General features: G+C 41.2%; 2 protein-coding genes across 2 annotated transcripts; one reads left to right on the plus strand and one right to left on the minus strand.

Annotated features, from left to right (window-relative positions):
* The first annotated feature begins 243 nt into the window (after window positions 1–243).
* On the plus strand, window positions 244–1,630 carry LOC142618267 (putative clathrin assembly protein At1g33340). Its single transcript, XM_075791174.1, has one exon. The coding sequence runs from the start codon at window positions 244–246 to the stop codon at window positions 1,603–1,605; it is 1,362 nt and encodes a 453-aa protein (XP_075647289.1). The 3' UTR covers window positions 1,606–1,630.
* Window positions 1,631–3,747: 2,117 nt separating this feature from the next.
* LOC142621049 (B-box zinc finger protein 23) lies at window positions 3,748–5,595 on the minus strand. Its single transcript, XM_075794366.1, has 2 exons — window positions 4,928–5,595; window positions 3,748–4,283 (listed from the first exon to the last, which is right to left on the minus strand). Exons 1-2 carry the CDS (start codon window positions 5,135–5,137, stop codon window positions 3,870–3,872), a joined length of 624 nt encoding a protein of 207 aa, XP_075650481.1. The 5' UTR covers window positions 5,138–5,595; the 3' UTR covers window positions 3,748–3,869.
* Between the last annotated feature and the right edge of the window lie 16,813 nt (window positions 5,596–22,408).

The raw sequence follows: 22,408 nt of genomic DNA on the forward strand, positions 1-22,408 counted from the left end.
TGTTTGTTATATGAAGAAGTATAGTCTGACTCGAGAGCACTCAGTCATGTTTTAATTTAAAATACAAGATTTGATTCCTCATTCCTCTTCAGTCTTCAATTTTCAATTTTCAATATCTCTATCTCTCTCTCTCTCTCTCCACCTCCCCGTTTTATATATGTGTTCTCTTATTAGGCCAGCTTTGTTTCTACACACAAAAATTGCTCCCATTTCGAAACTAAAAACTCATCTTAACATAGAGAAATGCGGGTAGACATGCAAGAAAAGCTGAGGATAGCCCTTGGCTCAGTAAAGGATCATGCATCAATAGGCAAGGCCATGATATACAATTACAATCATCACGATAATGGCTTCTCCAACATAGAGATTGCAGTCCTGCGTGCTACTGGGCATGATAATGGCCCCATCGATGACAGGCACATGCATGAGATCCTCTTCCTTGTGTCAAACTCTCCTGGATCCATTCCTTTTTTGGCTGAACGAATTTCTCGTCGTCTTTGCAAAACCAAGGACCGTCTGGTGGCCCTCAAGACACTTGTGCTCATTCATCGCCTCCTACGTGGAGGGAACCGCCTCTTTGAGCAACAGCTACGCGCTGCTCATGTATCTGGCCATCTCCAGATCATGACTACCCGTTGGTTTTCCAAAAGTAGTAATAATTCTGACCCTTCACTTTGTTTTCTACACAAATATGCAGCCTATCTGGGAGAGAGGATGGGGTGGCTCATTAACCAAGCTGGCAAACTTGAACCAGCTGTTATGTCCACTCATCAAGGCTTGGAGTTTCGATGCTATGAAGATAAGTCCATTGACATGGTATATCGTAAATTGCCTAAATGTCAACTACTGATAGATAGAGTCTTAGATTGTTCTCCATTTGATATTTTGCCTTCAGATAACTTGGCTCAAGCAGCTATGAGTAACACCTTGAAAGAGAGCTTTCAAGTTTACCTCACATTTTGTGAAGGCATCGCAGCTCTTGTTAATATGTTCTTTGATTTAACAAGGCCTGCCAGAGCTTTAGCCTGTGACATACTCAGGAGAGCTTCTCATCAAAGTCAAGAGCTTTATCATTTGTATGAGAATTGCAAAAGGATTATTGAAAATAAGAACTTGGAATACCCTTCGGTTCAAATCATCACCATGGACCATGTTATGGCATTGGAACAATGCTTGGACAGTCCACAAATTAATCAACCACCAGCACCAGCTTCCTGTGGCTCTGTATTGAGCAAGACTTGTTCAAGTACACCTCCTCCTATCTTGGACTGTCTATCAAAATCAACCAAGCCCAGGGTACTGCCAACAACAGCAAAAGAAGGCAAAAAAAATATTGAGAACAAAAGTGATATTAGTTTGTCATCGACTCTTTTCTCATGCGGACTGGAGACCAAAATAAGCAAAGTTTGGGTTGTGTTTGAAGAAGATGATCTCCACCAACCACAAGTCCCAGTACCAGTACTACCAGTACCAGTAGACAGCTGGCTCTTCAATGGTGAGCTCTGTGATTTTGCTAAGCAGCATAAACTGCGGGATCTTGTGACTAATAAAGATAATGAACAAAGTAGGCCTTGTGGTTTTCAAAACCCATTTACAACAGTATAGATACAAGCATGGTGCCCAAGGAATGAGGTCCGATCAAGAAGTTATATTGTTTATAATAGGAGTGAGTGACCTTTACTGGTTTTGTACTTTCAACTCAATATTTCATTTTTATTACGTCTTAATGTGAGTGAGTTCATGTTGCTTGCTTCTTGTTTCAAGGAAGGAATTTAATTTGAGGGTGCATGCTTTGATTTTGCAAAGCAATAGTGTGATCTCAAGTTGAATTGGCCCCAAAGGAAGCATAAAGAGGAAGCCAAAATCAGAACAACATATATAATAATAAAAGCCAAAGAAATAAAATTATAGAGAATCTTATTTAGAACTAGTAATATGGTAATACAAAGTTTTAGGGAAAATTGAAATTAGTCAGCCATCGGAGATTATTACTAAATTCACAGTTATGCCAAACAAGAAGATTACATTAAATTAAAGTATTACAGCTAAACGTGTGAACACCAGTCTTTATGGCCCAATGGTACTTCTTTATAAAAGGAAAAGTTTCTGATTCAACACATGGGAAGGGAGGGAATTGAGGATGAGAAGTTTCCACTCGTTTTGAGAAAAATTGAAAAGAGCAAATAAAAAAAAGGAAATATATATAGAAACTCAAATATTTTAGAGAACAGCTATGATAAAGTCATCTCATCTGAATCAAATATTGGAATAATGCTTTTAAGATCTGATGCTCGGTTCATTGGGCTATTCATTCCTTTTCAATGACTTGGAAGATTGATGTAACTTGTTCAAAAGGAATCACCTCTTTAATTAATGTGAGTAAGAACTAAGAATAGATGTCACCTTCAAAACTCCATTTGTGTGGAGGGCATGGGTTATAAATCAGGTATGAAGCAGTTCTAGTTTTCTCCATCAGCAGAGGCAAATCCATGGTATATTTATTTTCTTGATCCAATTGGTAATTGAATTTGTCTATGTATGTGTTTGTTCACTTGTGTGCATATTAATGGTATCTAGTTAGACCTTAAAGATGGGTGTGGATCAATTACATATGCATGCTATATGTCATAAAGCAAACGCGACTGTTTCAATGTATATGCATGTGACGCGATGCATGTGGATGTGGTGTATACTGTATAGCACCACTGCATTACTAATTATTAACCTCCTGTCCTGTAGTTAATATGGCACAGACAATATATTTGTGCTCATGAAGAGAAGAGATCCAACAGCTACAGAGTCTAGTAGAATAGTTAAGTTCCATCATTTTCTTTTTCCTTTTTCTTGTTTTATCTTTGTTATGTACGAAAAGAAGCTAAAACCTACTCTTGACTTTCCTCCCATCACCCCAAAGTCCAGACAACTGAACAAAGAAGTCATAAAATGCAATCTCAGACAGTGGTAATGCGTTAGTGATTCCAGTGAAGCAAACAACATATATCATCAATATCATAGGCATCATTGATATAGAAAAAATCACCAAGAAATTATTGGATTTTCGAACTAGAGGTCACCATAATCATAGCGGGTATGACCAAGTCAGTCACTAAAAAGGAAAAGGAGCGTCCTAAGGCCCAAAAGCTTGACAGTATGGTAAGCGTGACAGTTGCATTTTCTGTTGCCCAAGGGATGAGGCCACAACGTCAACGTGCAATGCATCGCCTGTGTCTCTCATTATATACCTCTTTTAAAACGCTTCTAGATTGACATTTGACATAGATTGGTTAAGGAGGCATTGGTGGTCAAACTCAAATGATGCTCCAAATAAAAAGAGAAGGCAGAAATTAGGATTGCTAAGCGTGGACAGACACGGCCAATGTAACAAAACTTAAACCAATATATTTCTTTCGGGGTAAAAAATTAACTCAAACCATATTACATATATAACAAATGATAGATTGATCTAGATTGTATATATGATTCCCTTTATGAGATGTCATGTTCATGGTTATGCGGCCTTCATCTCATTATTGTAACTATGCTAAATATTAAAATATATACCTTTGAAATCAAGAGGACTAATAAGCTTCAGTACTCTAAAAATATATTTGAAGCTATGAGCGCTATATATATATATATTTTTCATGCAAAATCCTAAAAAAATGAAACAGAAAATAAAGAGCTCTCTTTTGTGAGTGATGGCGTATATAACGAATTTTTAACTCCTCTCCTTTGAAGACAAGGACATAAAGATCTTGCGGCACTAAATATATTCTTGTGCGTTCTGAGAGCGCATTTGTTGTTTTATTTGTCTTTAATGTTATGTGGTTAAGAATTTTTAGTTACTTACTGCACAACAAATTGGAATTTTATTGACTGCTTATCCTAGATGATCTAACTTCTGAAAAATCATAGTAATTCAAATTATTGGGGTCAAATATCTCATCCAATGACCAACTAGGTTCGGTTGCCAAGTGAGTTTCACCCGAAAAGGTAGCTCTAGTTTCTGTGGATCCAGCTTCAACTTCCATTGTCATTGCTGTCCTGCTCTCATTGTCGTCAAGGAAATTGAAAGAAGTTTCTGGCATTGGCAAGCTTGAATTTCTGCTATTGAAGCCTGTGTTGATGTTGTTGTCAATTGAAGAGTGAAGAGCGACATGGATGCCAGAATTCAGAAACCGTTGGTGTGATGATGCATGGAGGCTTCCCATGTGGGTTGAAACATCACAGTTTGTGCACAGTGATGCTCTATCCTCCAAGCAGAACAAATAACCAATTCTCTCCTGCATGCATAATTCAAATTTCTATGAATGAGTTTGTTGAGCTACTCTGTATCTGGACAGGGCACTACAAGATGCCAGACAGAGAACTAAAGGAATGTAAGCAATAATTGTAGTTTAACAGAATAGTCAAGAGTAAGACCATCCCATAAGAGAAATTCTTCCATGCTCTAGAAATGATGCTACTTGCTTCCTCATAAAGTAGGTCCATAGTTTGCCCATTAATCATATGAAGGACTCCTAGATACTATTTAATGTCATGTGCTAGTCGTGTTAAACTTGGCCTGATGATGATCAGAAATTTAGAATACAATCTCAAATATGTTAAAATATGGGTGACACTACATAAATTAACCAAGTAGCAGCAGATCAACCGTTATTAAATGTTAAAGTAGCCATACCGCTGCAGCATCAGTTTTATGAGCTATCCATATCTATTAAAGATGTGATCTAACCTTAGTTTTCAAGTTGTGGACTAAACAAAAGTTAACTGGCAGTAGATCCTTGGGGCATCAAAAGTGTAGACATTCTTTAGCCTTAGATTTTGTGTGTATTGTATTTATAGCTTGGTAATAGTATGGAAGCATGTACAAGTTAATATAATATCTTTGAAATTGAAATCTTCCTGAGGGCCGCAATATGCATACCTGGCACAAATCACATGGAGGGAGCTGCACATTTGAAGAGGAGAAAGATGAGGATGACGATGGTTGTTTGAGGAGGACACGCTCATGCTTTTGTGACAGCTTGTTAGCTGCATGCACCTTCCCGTCGCATTCCCTGCACAGTACCGCCTCATCTGCACAACATAGCACCTCTGCCTCTACTTTCTCGCATACATCACATCGTATTTTCATCTTTTCTTCTTCTCCACCTTCTTGAGCTCTATAATGCAACTGATGCTACAGAATATTTGAATGTTTTGTTATTATGATCAATTATATGGCTCTATTCTTCTTTAGCTTTTACCCGCAATAGATCTGAGGTATTTCTTGAATGCTTTTGAAGAACAAGCACATATGTCTCTCTAATTGATGTGAAAATACCCCAAATTTACTGGATGCAGGCAACAAAAAGAGGTCATATCATTCTCTTGCAAGAATAAAATGAAGGGCATTAAGACAAGAAAATGTCAGTAATAAGCAACATATATGGAAAGAAATAGGCTATAAGATCAGATTATACAGATTCACAAGGATATTATCTTCTTTGAGCATTAATGGAGTGGACATGTTCCTATAAGCTAGCAGCCAGCATGCACCTACAACAGAAATTTTTTTTTTCCTCTAGGCAATTTCTTTGCATTTAGTGTGGTGTGGGTATCTTAAGGAGGGAGCCAGTATATATACTGATGCCAATAAGGAAGCGAGGTCTCAATTATTGCACTTTCTTTCTCTAAGACTAGAAAACTCCAAAACTAATCCCTTCTTATCTCTTTTTTATGGTTGAATTCTTAATACCAGCCTATATATATTTCAAGCGTGTCAACAACAACAATTTGGAAGAATGGATGGTCCCATTTTTGACAGACGAAGAGACAGGTGCCCTACTTAATGTTGATAGATAAACAATTTTGTTTTTTTCTGGATGAGTGAGTTTGGTCCAAGGGGACAGGGGATGAAAAAAATAAAAATAAAACCAGTACCCTTTGTTCCATGGGGCATGATTCCGGAATGATTATTCTACTCTTGAGGCATCCTCTTCCTACATATACTTACATTTCACCTAAATCAATTGAATTACAACGTGAACACAGAGAAATCCAAATAAAAATCCTTTGTTTCAACCTGAGTGTTTCACTTGATGCGTCACTAACTGCAGTATGCCCTGCGCCCAACTTCTTTTTTCCAAATAAAAATTTAGTTACGTATTCGAAAAAGAAAATACATGTGTGACAAGTTGCAATTGGTAAAACACTCAAAGTGAGATTTTTATTCATGAAATCCCATATGACTTGCTATGAAAGCATGGTGACATCTGCAATATGGTACAGTTCATGAAGGATGTTCTGTCATTGAGAAGGTTTTCTACGCAACATGCCAAGATCACAAGAGAAAAGTATACGTTCCCAAGGGTTTAATGACAGCAGAACGATCGAGGCTGACCAATTTCTATTGTCGAACTCCCAGTTATTTAGTAGTTTCACTTTTCATTCCTAAAATCTTATAAAGTGGTCTTTTAGTTTGATCATATTCTGCTAGCTCGAGGTTATCTCACTTCTTCTTTCTGATCAGCAACTGGGATAATCTCACTGAACAAAGTTCATTGTATTTGTATAGTCTCCTTCCCACGAGTCCTGCACTAATTATGGCAAGCAGCATGTATCACTAGCTAGGATAGACTGCCATTGCCCATATGGTGAATCAGCTGGAAGGGGACCACACAAATAGGGTACAGCTGGCTCAGTTTTGGCTGTTGTGGACAAACCCACATCAGCCCATCTTCTCCTGCATGGTTTGCTTGCTTTTTGATCCATTTTGAAAGTGAAATTGGCGTGGGATGGTAGACTCAAGACTGCAACTTGATCACAATCAAATCTTCCTCATCCCCTTGATGCCATGCCTTCTTTTTAGTGTTTATCTTCAATGCAACCACCAGCTACTGCGGTGACGTAGAGCTGATAGTGCAAACTTTTCTTGAACAGAGGAACCGCTAGAGATGTAGAGGGGATAGTGCAGACTTTTCTTGTACAAAGGAACCATTAGAAATCAGACTACAAGAAGTTCGGAAAGTAGAATGTCTTGACTAGTAAAGATCATCAAGACTGATGATAAAATCACCTAAAATTTGGTGAGCTAAAGGGAATTGGATGAGAATCAACTATACTTTTTGAGCATATTATTTTATTTAGACATCTGTTAGTTAAATTTTATATATATATATATATATATATATATATATATATATATATATATTAATTTGTGTTATAGTTTTCAATTTAAAAGTTAATATAAGGTCTCATTAGTTCTAGGATGCATGTTTTTTAAAGTCGATAGGATTTAATTATATAATTTACTTCGTTTTGTCTTTTTGGTGATTTTTTCTATTTTTTAACCTAATTTTGTGCTTAACCCGAAGTAGAGTAACCAAAGATTTCATTAGGGTCTTTTATTCTCCATCTGCTTAACTTGTCCTCCCATGCTTTGTCTTGCGCAAACTTTGCTCGTTCCAAAAAAGTGATAGGGAAGGAATGTGTTTTACTCACTTTAACCTATCTCTCAGAATTATCCATATTTCATATCTACCTCGTTAATGTTAAAGCCACCACAATAGGACTAATAAAATACCTCCAACCCACCTAGATTGTAACTTGTTCTAATACTATTTCACGCAAGTTTTTCCTACCCAACCCCAAATAGAGGACCATGCATGGATGGGGCACCTGATCCGCTCAGCCCTGCCCATTGCCATTCATACATCCAATGTAGGGAGGAGATTGGCACAAGGGAGGACACTTGATTCAGTTGATCTATTTGATCTTTAGGGAGGGATTAGAGCTCAGAGATGAAGCAATGACGATTTTTTTAAAATAAAAAAGAAATAAAAGACCAATTAGGAAGAAGTTTGACATGGCATTCCTTTTTTTAATGGTTGACGTGTCTAATGTCACATAAACAGATAAACTATCTTTTCAATATGTAAGAAACTATAGTAAAATAGGTAACATCACAACAAAAGCTCTTGTTTAATTATACATTCACATCTAGGTAGCATGTCAATTGTAGATTTTAGTTAACTTAACCGGTGAAGTCTCGTATTATCGAATAAGATATTTGGGGTTCAATCTTCATTTATACAAAAAACCAATTGGTATTTTTAGTTTGATGATAAAGAGCTATCATTAGGAACATATATCATAAGTTGAAACTTTCTCTAAAAAAAAAATAGCATGCCTATGTGAAAATAAATAATAAATATTGAATTAAAATATTTAGTGTAAGTTAGAAATTACACAAATCAACCATAAACTGTGAGAATATTAATACTTTATATCTCAAGCTTGCGAAAATTTATAATCACTGTGGGGAGTAAAAAGATCTTAATAGGGATATGGGCCATTGGGCCTTGCTAAGGAAGGCCGACCTACTCTTGGGTTTAGGGCTTGTTGATACTTTAGGTCGGCCCATACGCCGAGGATCCGAGAACCGAGCCGAGGATGCTTTTCCCCTGGATCGGCACGGAGAGAACCGGGACTTCATGGTACGAGGTTAGGTAATGGCACGGTCAAGACCAATGGTTAAATGTGGTGAACCCTTGTATGTCCTAGAAGCACCGTGTTGGAAAAGTGTCAAAAGTAAAGGCTGCTACCTCCACATTAAAGACCACTGCACCTACCACCACGGCCGCATTAATGGGAGGTGACACTTGAACAGTGGAAGGGAAACTTCTAGTTACTGTCCAAAGGCACTAAGAAAAGAAATATCTAGGCTAAGGGAGGAATTGGGGCAACACGTGTATAAAGTACTAAAAAGAAGAGTATTTAAGGGGAGATCTAGAACAGAAATAGGGACGGACTTTTTGTAACCTAAAAGGAAAAAGGACAAAGAGAGAGATATAATATAAGAACAGCTCTCGGCTTACGTCCGAGGAGGCTTATTTACATTACTCCTTTTTTGTTTCCAAGTACTTGCAATCTTTAGTTTGTCATTTCATCCTCATACACTTCTAACCTGGGTTTCAAGCCCACACTCTACAAATTCATATTGTTTAAAGCTCATTGGGCCTGAGCCCATAACTGTTCTTGGGTCCAGGTGCAATTGTGCACTTACAATTGGCGCCGTCTGTGGGAACCTAGTCTAGAAGTAATAGGGATATTATGGCAGGCTTAGGCTCTCACCATGCAGAGTCACAAGGATCACAACCAGAAGATCATTTCGAACGTCTTGAACATCGTAGGGATCGTGAAGGAAGCGTCCATACAGAATATCCAGGGGCTAGCCATACTCATGGAGGGGGTAGCACTACCCACGATGAGGGCTCTAAATCCATGCAGAGGGAAATTAATCGTTTAAAGAGGAAGTTACGCCGTGCTAAACGTAAGGTTTCCCCGTCCTCATCTAGTTCTTCCTCAGAGAAGGATAGGGGACATGGCTACGGCTCAAGGTCATATTCCCCCGGTGCAACATCCTCGGTGAGGAGAACGACCGGCCAACCCGCGGACGTAAGAAGCTTCGTCCTAGGGGCTTAGGCAACGATACCATGAGTAGGGCGTTGCACCAACTCTCTAAATCTCCGTTCTCACGGAGGATTGAGAGGAGGCTTCCCGGTGAGGTTCACCCGGCCCACGTTTACCATCTATAATGGCCGGGTGATCCGGTGGAGCACGTGAGTCATTTCAACCAAAGGATGGTAGTGCACTTTCTCTCAACGAGACTCGATGTGTAAAGTCTTCCCCTCCGGTTTGGGACTGTGGCTATGAGATGGTTTAACGGTCTCAAATCGGGGTACGTGGGCTCGTTTGGGGAGCTAACTAGGGCATTTGCTTCTCGGTTCATTACTTGTAGCGAGTCCCTCGGCCTTGGACTCGTTGCTATCCATGGTCATGAAGGAAGGGGAGACGCGAAAGCATACTCAGACGAGATATTGGGAGATGTTTAATGAAATAGACGGCGACTTTGATGAGGTGGCGCTAAATACCTTTAAGGTAGGCCTCCCTACGATCACGACCTAAGAAAGTCTTTGACGAAAAAGCCCGTTCGCGGCGTACGTCGTCTTATGGATCGTATTGATGAATATAAAGGGTAGAGGAAGACCAAGGCAACGGGGAAAAGGAAAGGAGAAGGTTATCCCGCGGGAGAGAAGGGATTTCGGGTCGGACGGATATCACAACAACAAGCCGATGAGGGATTATTTCGGACAATCCGGCTCGGCGGCACCCAGTTTGTAATATGCGTGTTCGAGAACCGGTACATCGGTTATTAGAAAAAGTTCGTAAAGAGCCCTTCTTCGGATGGCCCGGCAAGATGGCGGGGGACCTGCGAGAAGAAATCAAAACCTTTCACGTCGGTACCATCGGGATGTGGGCCACACTGCGAGAGCTTGTCGTACCTGTGGAACCATCTAGAGCGACTTGTCGGTGAGGGAAAGTTGAACGGCATTTGTGTCGGCCACCGGGCGGAGTCGGTCAAGTTGGTTCAAACAACCAAAGGAGCGGTTCATCTCGGCCGGCATTGGGAACAATTAATGTTATCTTCGCCGCACACGGTAGGATCGGCTCGAGGTCCACTAGGGGTTATAGCGGTTTCCCATCCGCAAAGCCGAGGATGTGGGTGGTAGGCCGAAGAGGTTAAAGAGCACTTTACTGTCTTGGGTTTCTCCGAGGAGGATAAAATAGGGGACTATCCAGCCCCAGTGACGATGCTCTTGTGGTTACCCTCGAGAATAGGGAATTATGACGTGAAGAGGGTGATGATAGATCGGGGCGGCGGTGCAGATATCATGTACCCCGATCTATTTAAGGGGTTAAGGTTGGAGTTGGAAGATTTAACTCCTTATGACTCACCTCTTATTAGCTTTGAAGGAGAGCCGTTGTGCCAAAGGACGGATCCGTTTACTAGTTCAATCCGGCACGAAACGGTTGAAGTAGATTTCATTGTGGTTGACGCGTACTCTCCATATACAGCCATCCTCGCCGGGCCATGGCTGCACGCTCGGGAGGCCGTCTCCTCTACCTTGCACGTTAAGGTTAAATTCCCCTCGGGGGAACATGTTGAGGAAATCCTCGGCGGCAGGGTAGTGGCCGGACAATGCATCTCGGCTGCGGTCGTCGGTCGAAGTCGAGTTATCAACCTTGCCCATCCGGAGTCATAGCAATTAACGGCTCGGAGGCACACGGAGCGATGACGGAAAGATGAGGTTTGCGAGGAGTTAGAGAAGTTTGTAATAGCGGATGATCCGGAGAGAGGTTCTTCCAAGTTGGCATACTTTTGCCATACCAAGAGAAGATGGAGTTGTTGGAATTTCGAAGGACAATATAGATGTCTTTGCGTGGGACCCTTATGAGGCTCCGGGCGTAGATCCGAGCTTTATTTGTCATCGTTTAAACATCAATCCGGCCATCGTTCCGAGGAGGCGGCCACCTCGGCGATCTTCCCGAGAACATTCGAAATTTGTGAAGGAAGAGGTTCTTAAACTCCAAAAGGGCGGGGGCTATCAAAGAAGTTTTCTACCACGAATGGTTGGCTCATCTTGTTGTCGTTAATAAGAAAAACGGCAAGTGGAGAGTATGTGTGGACTTTGCGATTTGAACAAGGCTGTCCTAAAGATTCTTTCCCAATGCCACGGATTGATCAACTGGTAGATGCTACGTTGGACATCCTCGGATGAGTTTCTTGGACGCCTTTAGGGGTTGCCACCAAATTCCCTTGGCGTTAGAGGATCAGAGAAGGCGCACTTTCATTACTCCAACGGGAACTATCATTATAAGGTCATGCCATTTGGGTTAAAAAATGCGGGGCTACTTATCAAAGAATGATGACCCGAATGTTTGAACGACAGCGGGAAAACCATAGAAGTATACGTGGATGATATGGTGGTAAAGAGTAAGACGGTACCTTCGCACATGACGATTTGGCCGACACTTTCCGGATCTTTGAGGAAGTATAAGTTGCGCCTTAACGCCTCCAAGTGTTCTTTTGGCGTGGGATCTGGAAAGTTCTTAGGATATATGATCACTCATAGGGGCGCTAGAGGTGAACCCAATACGGGTTAAGGCTATTCGAATTTGCGTACGCCTCGAACGAAGGAGATTGAGAAATTGGCCGAATGATTCTTTGCGTTGAACAGATTTATTTCTCGGTCAGCTGACCGGTGCCGTCCTTTCTTTCAGTTGTTGAACAAGTGGAAAGGGTTTCAATGGACCGAGGATTGTGAGTCAGCTTTCCAACAGCTTAAGCAATATCTGTCTCGCCCACCCATTTTATCTCGCCCTGAGGTGGACGAGGTTTTATTCGCTTATCTGGCCGTGGCTATTCATGCGGTGAGTCTAGTCCTTATAAGGAATGAAAATGGAGTGCAGAGGCCGATCTACTATGTTAGTAAGTCCTTGAATGAAGCCGAGGTGCGCTATCTGCCCTTGGAAAAAGCACTTCTGGCTATGGTCCACGCCACGCGCAAACTTCCTCATTATTTCCAATCTCATACTGTGGTTGTTTTGACCCAGTTGCCGCTTAGAAGGCTGTGTTGCGTAGTGCTGATTATTCTGGCAGAGTGGCAAAATGGGGAACCATTTTGGGAGCCTTTGATGTTAAGTACAAGCCTCGCACCTCGGTGAAAGGTCAGGTCCTCACTGATTTGGTGGCAGAGTTTGCTGAACCATTGTTAGAAGAAACTTCAAAGGGAGCACACATGGGTGAAAATTCAGTTGGTGTGATCACAGCCGTATCGCCCTCGGCTTGGACAGTTTATGTGGATGGGGCTGCTAATCATAAAGGGTCTGGCGTTGGACTTGTTCTAATGTCCCCTGAAGGAATTGTCTTTGAAAAATCTTTGAGATTGGCTTTCTCGGCTACTAATAATGAGGCCGAGTATGAAGCAGTCTTGGTAGGCATGCAAATGGTACATAAGATGGGTGGCAAGGAAATCCATGTGTTCTCGGACTCTCAATTAGTGGTCGGCCAAGTCATGGGTACCATGGAAGCTAGAGATTCCAGAATGCAGGAATATTTGGCCCAGGTCAAGCGTCAGCAGGCTGAATTCGACTCATTTGCCTTAGCTCATGTCTCTAGGAGTGGAAATACTCATGCAGATTCTTTGGCTACGTTGGCAACATCCTCGGCTCAAGGTCTACCAAGGGTTATTCTCATTGAGGATTTGGTAGAACCTTCTCTTATAGCTGCTAACGCACCTCGCATTCATCTAATAAGGCCTGGTCCTAGTTGGATGGATTCGATCATATCTTTTCTCAAAAATGACATCCTTCCCGAAGACAAAGTTGAAGCAGAAAAGGTAAGTCGAAAGGCGCCGCGTTTCTGGTTGTCCGAGGACCAGAAGCTATACAAACGATCCTTTTCGGGACCGTATTTGTTATGTGTACACCCTGAATCAACAGAATCATTACTGGAGGAATTGCATGAGGGAATTTGTGGAAGCCACACTGGAGGAAGGTCCTTAGCCCATAGAGCCACGACTCGGGGTTAATGGTGGCCCAATATGCAGAGTGAGGCTCATGACTAAGCTAGAAAATGTGATCGGTGTCGGAGGTTTGCCCCTAATATCCACCAACCCGGAGGTTCTTAACCCTCTCCGGCCCTTGGCCTTTCGCGCAATGGGGCTTGGACATTGTAGGGCCCTTCAGGAGCTGCTGGAAACAAAAGATGGTTGCTCGTGGGAACAGACTACTTTACTAAGTGGGTCGAGGCTGAGCCTTTGGCCAATATCCGAGATGTTGATTCCAAGAAATTTATCTGGAAAAATATTGTTACTAGATTCGGTATACCACATACACTCGTCTCGGACAATGGCGTTCAATTTGACAGCAAGGCCTTTAGGCAATATTGTGGTGAGATGGGTATCACAAATAGATATTCTACCCCAGCTTATCCTCGAGGGAATGGGCAGGCCGAGGCCGTTAACAAGGTCATAGTCAATGGGCTCAAGAAGAGGTTGGATGATGCGAAAGGCAGATGGGTAGAAGAACTCCCTCATGTTCTGTGGACATATCGGACCACACCGCGCAGGTCCGCTGGAGAAACACCATTCTCTATGACTTATGGAGCCGAGGCGGTGATACCACTAGAATCTGGTTTTCCTACTCTAAAGACAAGTTCTTTTAGTCCCGAGAATAACCAGGGACTTCTAGAGAAAGATCTTGATTTGCTTGGGGAACGGCGTGAGGCAGCTATGGTCCAATTGGCTTATTATCAGCAGAAGCTAAAACGAGGATATGATGCCCACGTGAAGCTAAGGCCACTTGCACCTGGTGATCTTGTATTAAGGAAAGTTGTAGGCACTTCTAAGAACCCAGCATGGGGTAAGCTAGGACCTGCGGGAAGGCCCTATCGCATTGTTTCAATAGCAGGCATAGGGTCGTATAGGCTAGCTGACCTAGATGAACGAGTTGTACCACGTCCATGGAATGTAAATAATCTTAAAAGGTATTATTATTAATCAAATAAGCTTTTGTCAATTAATATTTCAAAGTTATGGCTAGCTCTCACGTTCGAAGTTACAATTTTTGAGAATCAAACAGAAACTTGGTTAAGTGTAGTCCCTGGACCACAAACCTTGTGGAAATTGATGTCTTATCATTTGTTAAACAGAACCTTAGTTATGCCGGGTCTTCGGACCTCCTACTCTGGGAAAATTAACATTTGAAGTTACAATTTTTGAGAATCAAACAGAAACTTGGTTAAGTGTAGTCTTCGGACCACAAACCTTGTGGAAATTGATGTCTTATCATTTGTTAAACAGAACCTTAGTTATGCCGGGTCTTCGGACCTCCTACTTTGGGAAAATTAATATTTGAAGTTACAATTTTTGAGAATCAAACAGAAACTTGGTTAAGTGTAGTCTTCGGACCACAAACCTTGTGGAAATTGATGTCTTATCATTTGTTAAACAGAACCTTAGTTATGTCGGGTCTTCGGACCTCCTACTTTGGGAAAATTAACATTTGAAGTTACAATTTTTGAGAATCAAACAGAAACTTGGTTAAGTGTAGTCTTCGGACCACAAACCTTGTGGAAATTGATGTCTTATCATTTGTTAAACAGAACCTTAGTTATGCCGGGTCTTCGGACCTCCTACTTTGGGAAAATTAACATTTGAAGTTACAATTTTTGAGAATCAAACGAAACTTGGTTAAGTGTAGTCTTCGGACCACAAACCTTGTGGAAATTGATGTCTTATCATTTGTTAAACGGAGACATGGTTATCTTATGCCGGGTCTTCGGACCTCCTACTTTGGGAAAATTAACATTTGAAGTTACAATTTTTGAGAATCAAACAGAAACTTGGTTAAGTGTAGTCCTCGGACCACAAACCTTGTGGAAATTGATGTCTTATCATTTGTTAAACAGAACCTTAGTTATGCCGGGTCTTCGGACCTCCTACTTTGGGAAAATTAACATTTGAAGTTACAATTTTTGAGAATCAAACAGAAACTTGGTTAAGTGTAGTCCTCGGACCACAAACCTTGTAGAAATTGATGTCTTATCATTTACAGGTACAATTTTGAAGAATTAAACGAAAGATTGCTTAAGATTTATCTTCGGACTATGACTTTGATTAAACTTAACTTCTGATTGTGTCTGGATTTTAATACCTTACTGTTTATTAATTCGGATCTTAAGTTTTATATCTCTAAGTATTGAGTAAATTTGTGTAAGGAATGGTCCTCGGATCTTACATCCTACTAGAAACAGTGTTATGCATTATAAGGGCTTAATTGTTATATGAAGTCCTCTTTCCTTTTTTAATCAAGGCATTGTTCAAACGTATTAACTATGTCACCTTGTATTAAGTCTTTAGTAATATAAGCATGATTATGTGGAAGTTATGATTGTGCAGTCCTTGGAGTAGGTTTTTATACTCTGAGAAACTTTTGATATGACTTAATGGGAAACTTTTATAATAAGTACAAAAAAAGAATAAAGTAGAAATAGAGACAATCCAAGTGAAAAGTAAACGAAATTGTTCTTCATTAATCAATTGAATATGCATTACATATAATTCAAAAAAAAAAATGGAAAAAGAGAAGCCCTAAGCTAAGTCCTAAGCTGTTGGAGGAGGATCTTGCTGAGAGGTACTAGTGCCTTCAGTCTTTCTCAACTCCAGCTCAAAAGGAGTCATAATCTTCTTTCCTTTATCCACTGTCGTTGTTGAAAGGACGATGGGTTCCACTGTCTGGCTTAAGTCCTTCTCTGCATCCACTCCTCCTTCCTTCTCTTTATTGGAACGAAGGTTACTGTAGGATCGAATTTCTTGTGGGATCATCGGAGGTAGGGCGGGGAAGAGTTGTCTCGGGGGTAGGAGTAGCAGCGGGAGCCTCTTCAATCTCTGTATTTCTAGGGGAAGCCAACGTTCTCGGACTTCCTCGAATCCGAAGATTGAGGAACTCTGCTACGTTTAAAGCTTCCCCATACTTTTTGACAGTATTCGCGGCATAAAGCCGCGAACTCCTCTGTCATTGCTCCTCGGTGGTGGCTACCCCTTCATCGAAACTTGCACCGCGCTGGCAGAAGAGAGAGTTGGAAGGAGCGGCTTCTTCTTTCATCGGCGCCGATTGCTTCTTAAGATCAGAGCACTCCCTTTGAGTTTGGGAGAGCTCTTCATCTCTTTCACGAAGAAGCTTGCGCCGTCCTTCTATCTGGGTCTTCATGGTCTTCAAGTTTGACTCGACCCCATTCTTCTCTCTCCTCGGCTCGCTACCTCGAGGGTCGGTTTCTCGTTCTCGGCAAGGGCTTTGTACCTAAGGTCTTCTCGGTCTCCACCCTAGTTTCGAGCTCGGCTCTACGGCTACTTTCCGAGCGTCTTCAATAAACTTTTCAGCTACAAGACCTCTTTGAATAGCACAGCAAAAAACGGGATGGAGTTAGGAATAACAAAAACTAATTTACTTATAAATATTGTTAAAAGGAGAAACACTTACCAGCGCTAAGTCTCTTTTTAGAGAGAGGAATAGTTGTGGTTGGCCCATCTTTTCCAAGGTCTCCATGTCCTTGGGCGGCGAAGAGGGCGTTCTAGGACCTCGGCCGGGTGGTGGGCGTGGCCTTGTTGAGCTGCCCTTATGCCGGGCCCCGAGGAGATAGGAGCGCCGTCCAGCCTTAGATCGGGGGACCAGGTGGCCGGTGCTCGGCGCACTACAGCCTCATCCCTAATTTTCCCAAGTTCAACTGAACGTGCTCTACCCTTGCACTTGTCCAGCTTCTGCTGCTGGGCCGGTGGGAGTTGTTGGCGTGGTTTCTTGGGGTCTTTAGTGATCGTCCCCTCATTATCCCCCTTTCTCTTCTTCTTGGGGTCTTCGGCTGGCATTTTTGGCTCAGCTAAAGGAGGAGGAGGAGGTAAAGCTGGGGGAACTTGGGACGTTCCCGCTTTCTTCTTCTCTGCAACCTTAGCAGCCCTACTAGTGAGAAGACCCTCCATTCGTCCCATGTCTTCTTCTATGTCGTCCTCGGGAAGGGCAACTACAAACCCTGCAACTCCAGAAGCCTCGGTGGCTTCTTCTTCCTCGTCGGAAAGCACTACAAACTGGTTCCCGCGAGGTCTCTCAGTGTCTTCGAGATGGAATTGATCTATCTCGTCGTCAAGGGTGTGTGAAGAAGACACCTGCTCTTCTGGAATGACAGCTGTTTGTGCGTGCACGGCAAGGGGGATTGCTGCTATCGCCCGGTTGTAGAGAACGGTGTTAGGAGCGTCCGGGAGGTCACGGTCGTCCAAAAAGTGGGGCCGAGCTACGTTTATCCTTTTTCTTCTTCGGTCGCCTGCAATAATGGCGTCCTCTATCTCCTGGAAGTCTTTGGAAAGGGGAGTGTATCCGAGAATGAGGTGAGCAGCCCAGAGTTGTAAGTCTTCACTAACGAATACCTCGGAGCGAAGTACTCGGTTTAGATCGGTAACGTTACAGTGACTCAGACGAGGACGCACGTGCTGCTTATCTGCAAAAAAGACGTCAAAACAAACAAACCTGGTCAGATTCACACAAATATTTAACGAATTTAAGTAAATACAAATACACATTTCTGTGTGTGTGTTAGGAGAAGTTGTGTTGTGGGGAGATTAATCCTATGGTCGCACCGGATCGCACCGAACCGGCGGTGCTGAGTGGAGGCCGTCGTGCCAGTTCCCAGACACGATCAAGTAGTCGTCCTTCATGCCTTTGTTTGATTTGGGCAGACAGGAGATTAGCCTAACGGTGCTAGACCGAGATTTCATATAATAACCTACTTTAGAAAGTTTATGGGACTCATATAGGAACACGACATCGTGCCATGTGAGGTTTAAACCCATCTGCTCGTTTAGAGCATCTACACTACCTAGAACTCTAAAAACGTTTGGAAGGCATTGGTCGGGGCACAACCGGTGGTTGCGAAGATACTCCCTCATTACGGGTTTCATTGGAAGGGTCATCCCACCCTCTATGAAGGCTATCATAGGAATGATAACCTCTTCCTCTTTCCTAGAACCGGCCACGGCTGTTGCCGGGCAGTATTCTAGCCCTACGTCGCTGGGAATATGGTATTTAGCTCTAAAGCCTTCCATCCCAGCGGCGGTATCAACTAGACACTTGAATTTTCCCATTACAGAAAGACGATAGACTAAACTTTACAAAGGAGAGTGATTGTAGTGATAGCCGAGGACTATATCCGAGGAGAAAAGGTCAAGACTAGAGAGAGCAAGAACTTACAAAGTTGAAGGTACGGGTTTCCACGGTTTTCTGCTGGTGAAGAATGATTGTTGTAGTTTTGATGGGATTGATCCCTGATGACTTAAATGAAGGCGCAGGTTCCCGAAGCGTCACGACGTGCGAAAGGGCGGCCTCGAAATTGTGTCTGTCCCGCCTAAAATTTCGTGGAGTAATGAGAACCGTTGGATGCCCATCTCACCGTTGAACGTGGGAGACAAAGAGTAACTTACAGTAATAAATGCGCGCGTTTTTGAAAATAAAACCGCCAAGTGTCATCTTCTGGGACGCGAAACGATTTCCACACGTGCCATCACTTATAAAGTGTGTAGAGTGGATCCTCGTCAGATCAAAACCCTATTTTTCTCCTCGGACGTCGAAAATTAGAGTTTTGAGGGGCTATTGTGGGGAGTAAAAAGATCTTAATAGGGATATGGGCCATTGGGCCTTGCTAAGGAAGGCCGACCTACTCTTGGGTTTAGGGCTTGTTGATACTTTAGGTCGGCCCATACGCCGAGGATCCGAGAACCGAGCCGAGGATGCTTTTCCCCTCGGACTGACACCAGAGAACCCGGGACTTCATGGTACAGGTTAGGGAATGGCACGGTCAAGACCAATGGTTAAAGGGGGTGAACCCTTGAATGTCCTAGAAGCACCGATGTTGGAAAAGTGTCAAAAGTAAAGGCTGCTACCTCCACATTAAAGACCCTGCACCTACCACCCTGGCCGCATTAATGGGGAGGTGACACTTGAACAGTGGAAGGGAAACTTCTAGTTACTGTCCAAAGGCACTAAGAAAAGAAATATCTAGGCTAAGGGAGGAATTGGGGCAACACGTGTATAAAGTACTAAAAAGAAGAGTATTTAAGGGGAGATCTAGAACAGAAATAGGGACGGACTTTTTGTAACCTAAAAGGAAAAAGGACAAAGAGAGAGATATAATATAAGAACAGCTCTCGGCTTACGTCCGAGGAGGCTTATTTACATTACTCCTTTTTTGTTTCCAAGTACTTGCAATCTTTAGTTTGTCATTTCATCCTCATACACTTCTAACCTGGGTTTCAAGCCCACACTCTACAAATTCATATTGTTTAAAGCTCATTGGGCCTGAGCCCATAACTGTTCTTGGGTCCAGGTGCAATTGTGCACTTACAATTGTGGGGAGTAAAAATATCTTAATAGGGATATGGGCCATTGGGCCTTGCTAAGGAAGGCCGACCTACTCTTGGGTTTAGGGCTTGTTGATACTTTAGGTCGGCCCATACGCCGAGGATCCGAGGACCGAGCCGAGGATGCTTTTCCCTTCGGACTGACACCAAAGAACCCGGGACTTCATGGTACAGGTTAGGGAATGGCACGGTCAAGACCAATGGTTAAAGGGGGTGAACCCCAGAATGCCCCAGAAGCACCGGTGTTGAAGAAATGTCAAAGATAAAGGCTGCTACCTCCACGATTAAAGACCACTCGCACCTACCACCCCGGCCGCATTAATGGGGAGGTGACACTTGAACGTGATGGAAGGAAAATTTCTGAATTCTTGTTCAAAGGCACTAAGAAAAGAAATATCTAGGCTAAGGGGAGGAATTGGGGCAACACGTGTATAAAGTACTAAAAGAAGAGTATTTAAGGAGGGATGCGGAACGAGAAAGAGGGACGGACTTTTTGTAACCTAATAGGAAAAAGGACAAAGAGAGAGATATAATATAAGAACGATTCTCGAACACACGTCCGAGGAGGCCTATTTACATTACTCCTTTTTTGTTTCCAAGTACTTGCAATCTTTAGTTTGTCATCTAATCCTCATACACTTCTAACCTGGGTTTCAAGCCCACTCTCTACAAAAATTTTATTGTTTAAGGCTCATTGGGCCTGAGCCCATAACTGTTCTTGGGTCCAGGTGCAATTGTGTTCTTACAACAATCACTACCCCAATCACAAGTTTTGTTATAATTAGGATGATCATTACAAGTTTTCATGGTTTATCATACAAAGTATAGATATCCTATCGTTTATGATGAATTTGTACAATTAATTAATTAATTTTTTTTATTTATAAAAAATTTGAATATTAATTACTCTCTTATTGTTGGACCAAAGATCTTAAATTTATATACTTCTAATTACTTTTCATTGGTTAAAAGTTTTGTATTTTAATTGCCTGCTTACTCTAAGCTTTCATTTTACAATTTTGGAAGGACTGAAAGGTGGACCTCATATATTAACACTTAAAATTAACAATACTTTTAGTTTCTCAAAAAAAAAAAAAAAAAATTACAGTACTTTTTCTTTGTTGGCCAAATAGTAATTAAACGTCAAATGAGGGTTTTTTTTTTTTTTTTTCATACAATACAACATACGGGAATACAACAAACAAGAAGTGATCAACTTTGATACCTTTCGTCAAAGCCCATTTTTTTGAAGCCCAAGATAAGGCAAGTCCAAGTAAAATTGAGCCCCTTTTTTTATTATTTTTTTTAACACTTATATGGCCTAAGCCTGGATAAAAATTGTGGAGAATCTTGTGATTTGGAGATTTACGGCCGTTTGGCTGGAAGATCGAAAAATGGGAGGGTAAAAAATGAAAAAATAATAAAAAAGTAAGAGGATAGAAATGATTTTAGTTTCTCTCATTTGTGTTTGGTTGAGAAGGTAGAAAAGTGGAGGGATGAAAAAAATTTTTGTTTAATTGAAAATAAAGTTGGTATAAATTTACCATTATGTCTCTATTAAATAAAACAAAAAATAACACATTATACTTTAAAAAAATTGTGTATAGATGGACACTTCATTAAAGTAAAAAAATAGTATAAAAAATTAACCCAAAACTGTTCTAAAAAAGAAGAAGGGTAAACTACGTATTTGGTCCCTATCCTATAAACCATATTTTAATTTGATCCTTAACCTTTTAATTATGTCAATTTGGTCCCTAACCTTTCTTTACCGTGTCAATTTAATCCATACAGTTATCTTTTGGATGAAAATTAATGACATGTCTAAGGCCAAAATAAAAAAATTAACTTCTGTTGATGTGATAATAAACTAAAATTTTATTTTGGCTGTTTGCTATGTAAACAATTTTCATCTAATATATAATAGCAAAGACTAAATTGATATGACATTAAAAGGTTAAGGACCAAATTGACACAATTGAAAGGTTAAGGACCAAATTGAAATATGGTGTAAAGGCTAGGGACTAAATATGTAGTTTACCCAAAAAAGAAACAAAAACAAAAACCAACTAAAATTAATGAGAAAATAAACATATGAGCACCAAAAAATTAAGAGAAGAAGAAGAAAGCTAACACCTCCAGACAAAATCAAAGAAAGAGAAGAAAAAAAACAAAAGCCAAAGAACGTTAGTAAACAGGGAAAGAAAAAAATCAAAAGAAAAGAAAAAAAAAAGAAAAAAAAGAAGCCAAGCACGTCAGTAAATAGAGGAAAAAAAAAATCAAAAGAAAGAAAAAAGAGCTAGAAATGTTAAAAAAGATGGGTCAATTTTGTTCAAATATTTTTTTCACTTTTCACTCTAATTTTTTCTCTAATTTAGAGAGATTGTATTTTGAAAGGAGGAGAGAAAATTTGTGGGCCTCACCACTTTTCTCTCTTCTTCTCCCTCTCAATTAAATAGTAAAAAATACAATTTTTTACCCCATTTTTGTACCGTTAGAATAGCTCAATAGGCATATTTTTTTTTAGCTTATCCATGGGCCAAAAGTAAGGTTCTGCAAAGCAAGCTCACAGCTTGCAAAACCCATGCACGAGAAAGGCAAACAGCAAGGATCCAAAT

Source organism: Castanea sativa, chromosome 12 (genome assembly GCF_040712315.1).
Source record: "Castanea sativa cultivar Marrone di Chiusa Pesio chromosome 12, ASM4071231v1".
NCBI classification, from domain to species: Eukaryota; Viridiplantae; Streptophyta; class Magnoliopsida; order Fagales; family Fagaceae; genus Castanea; species Castanea sativa.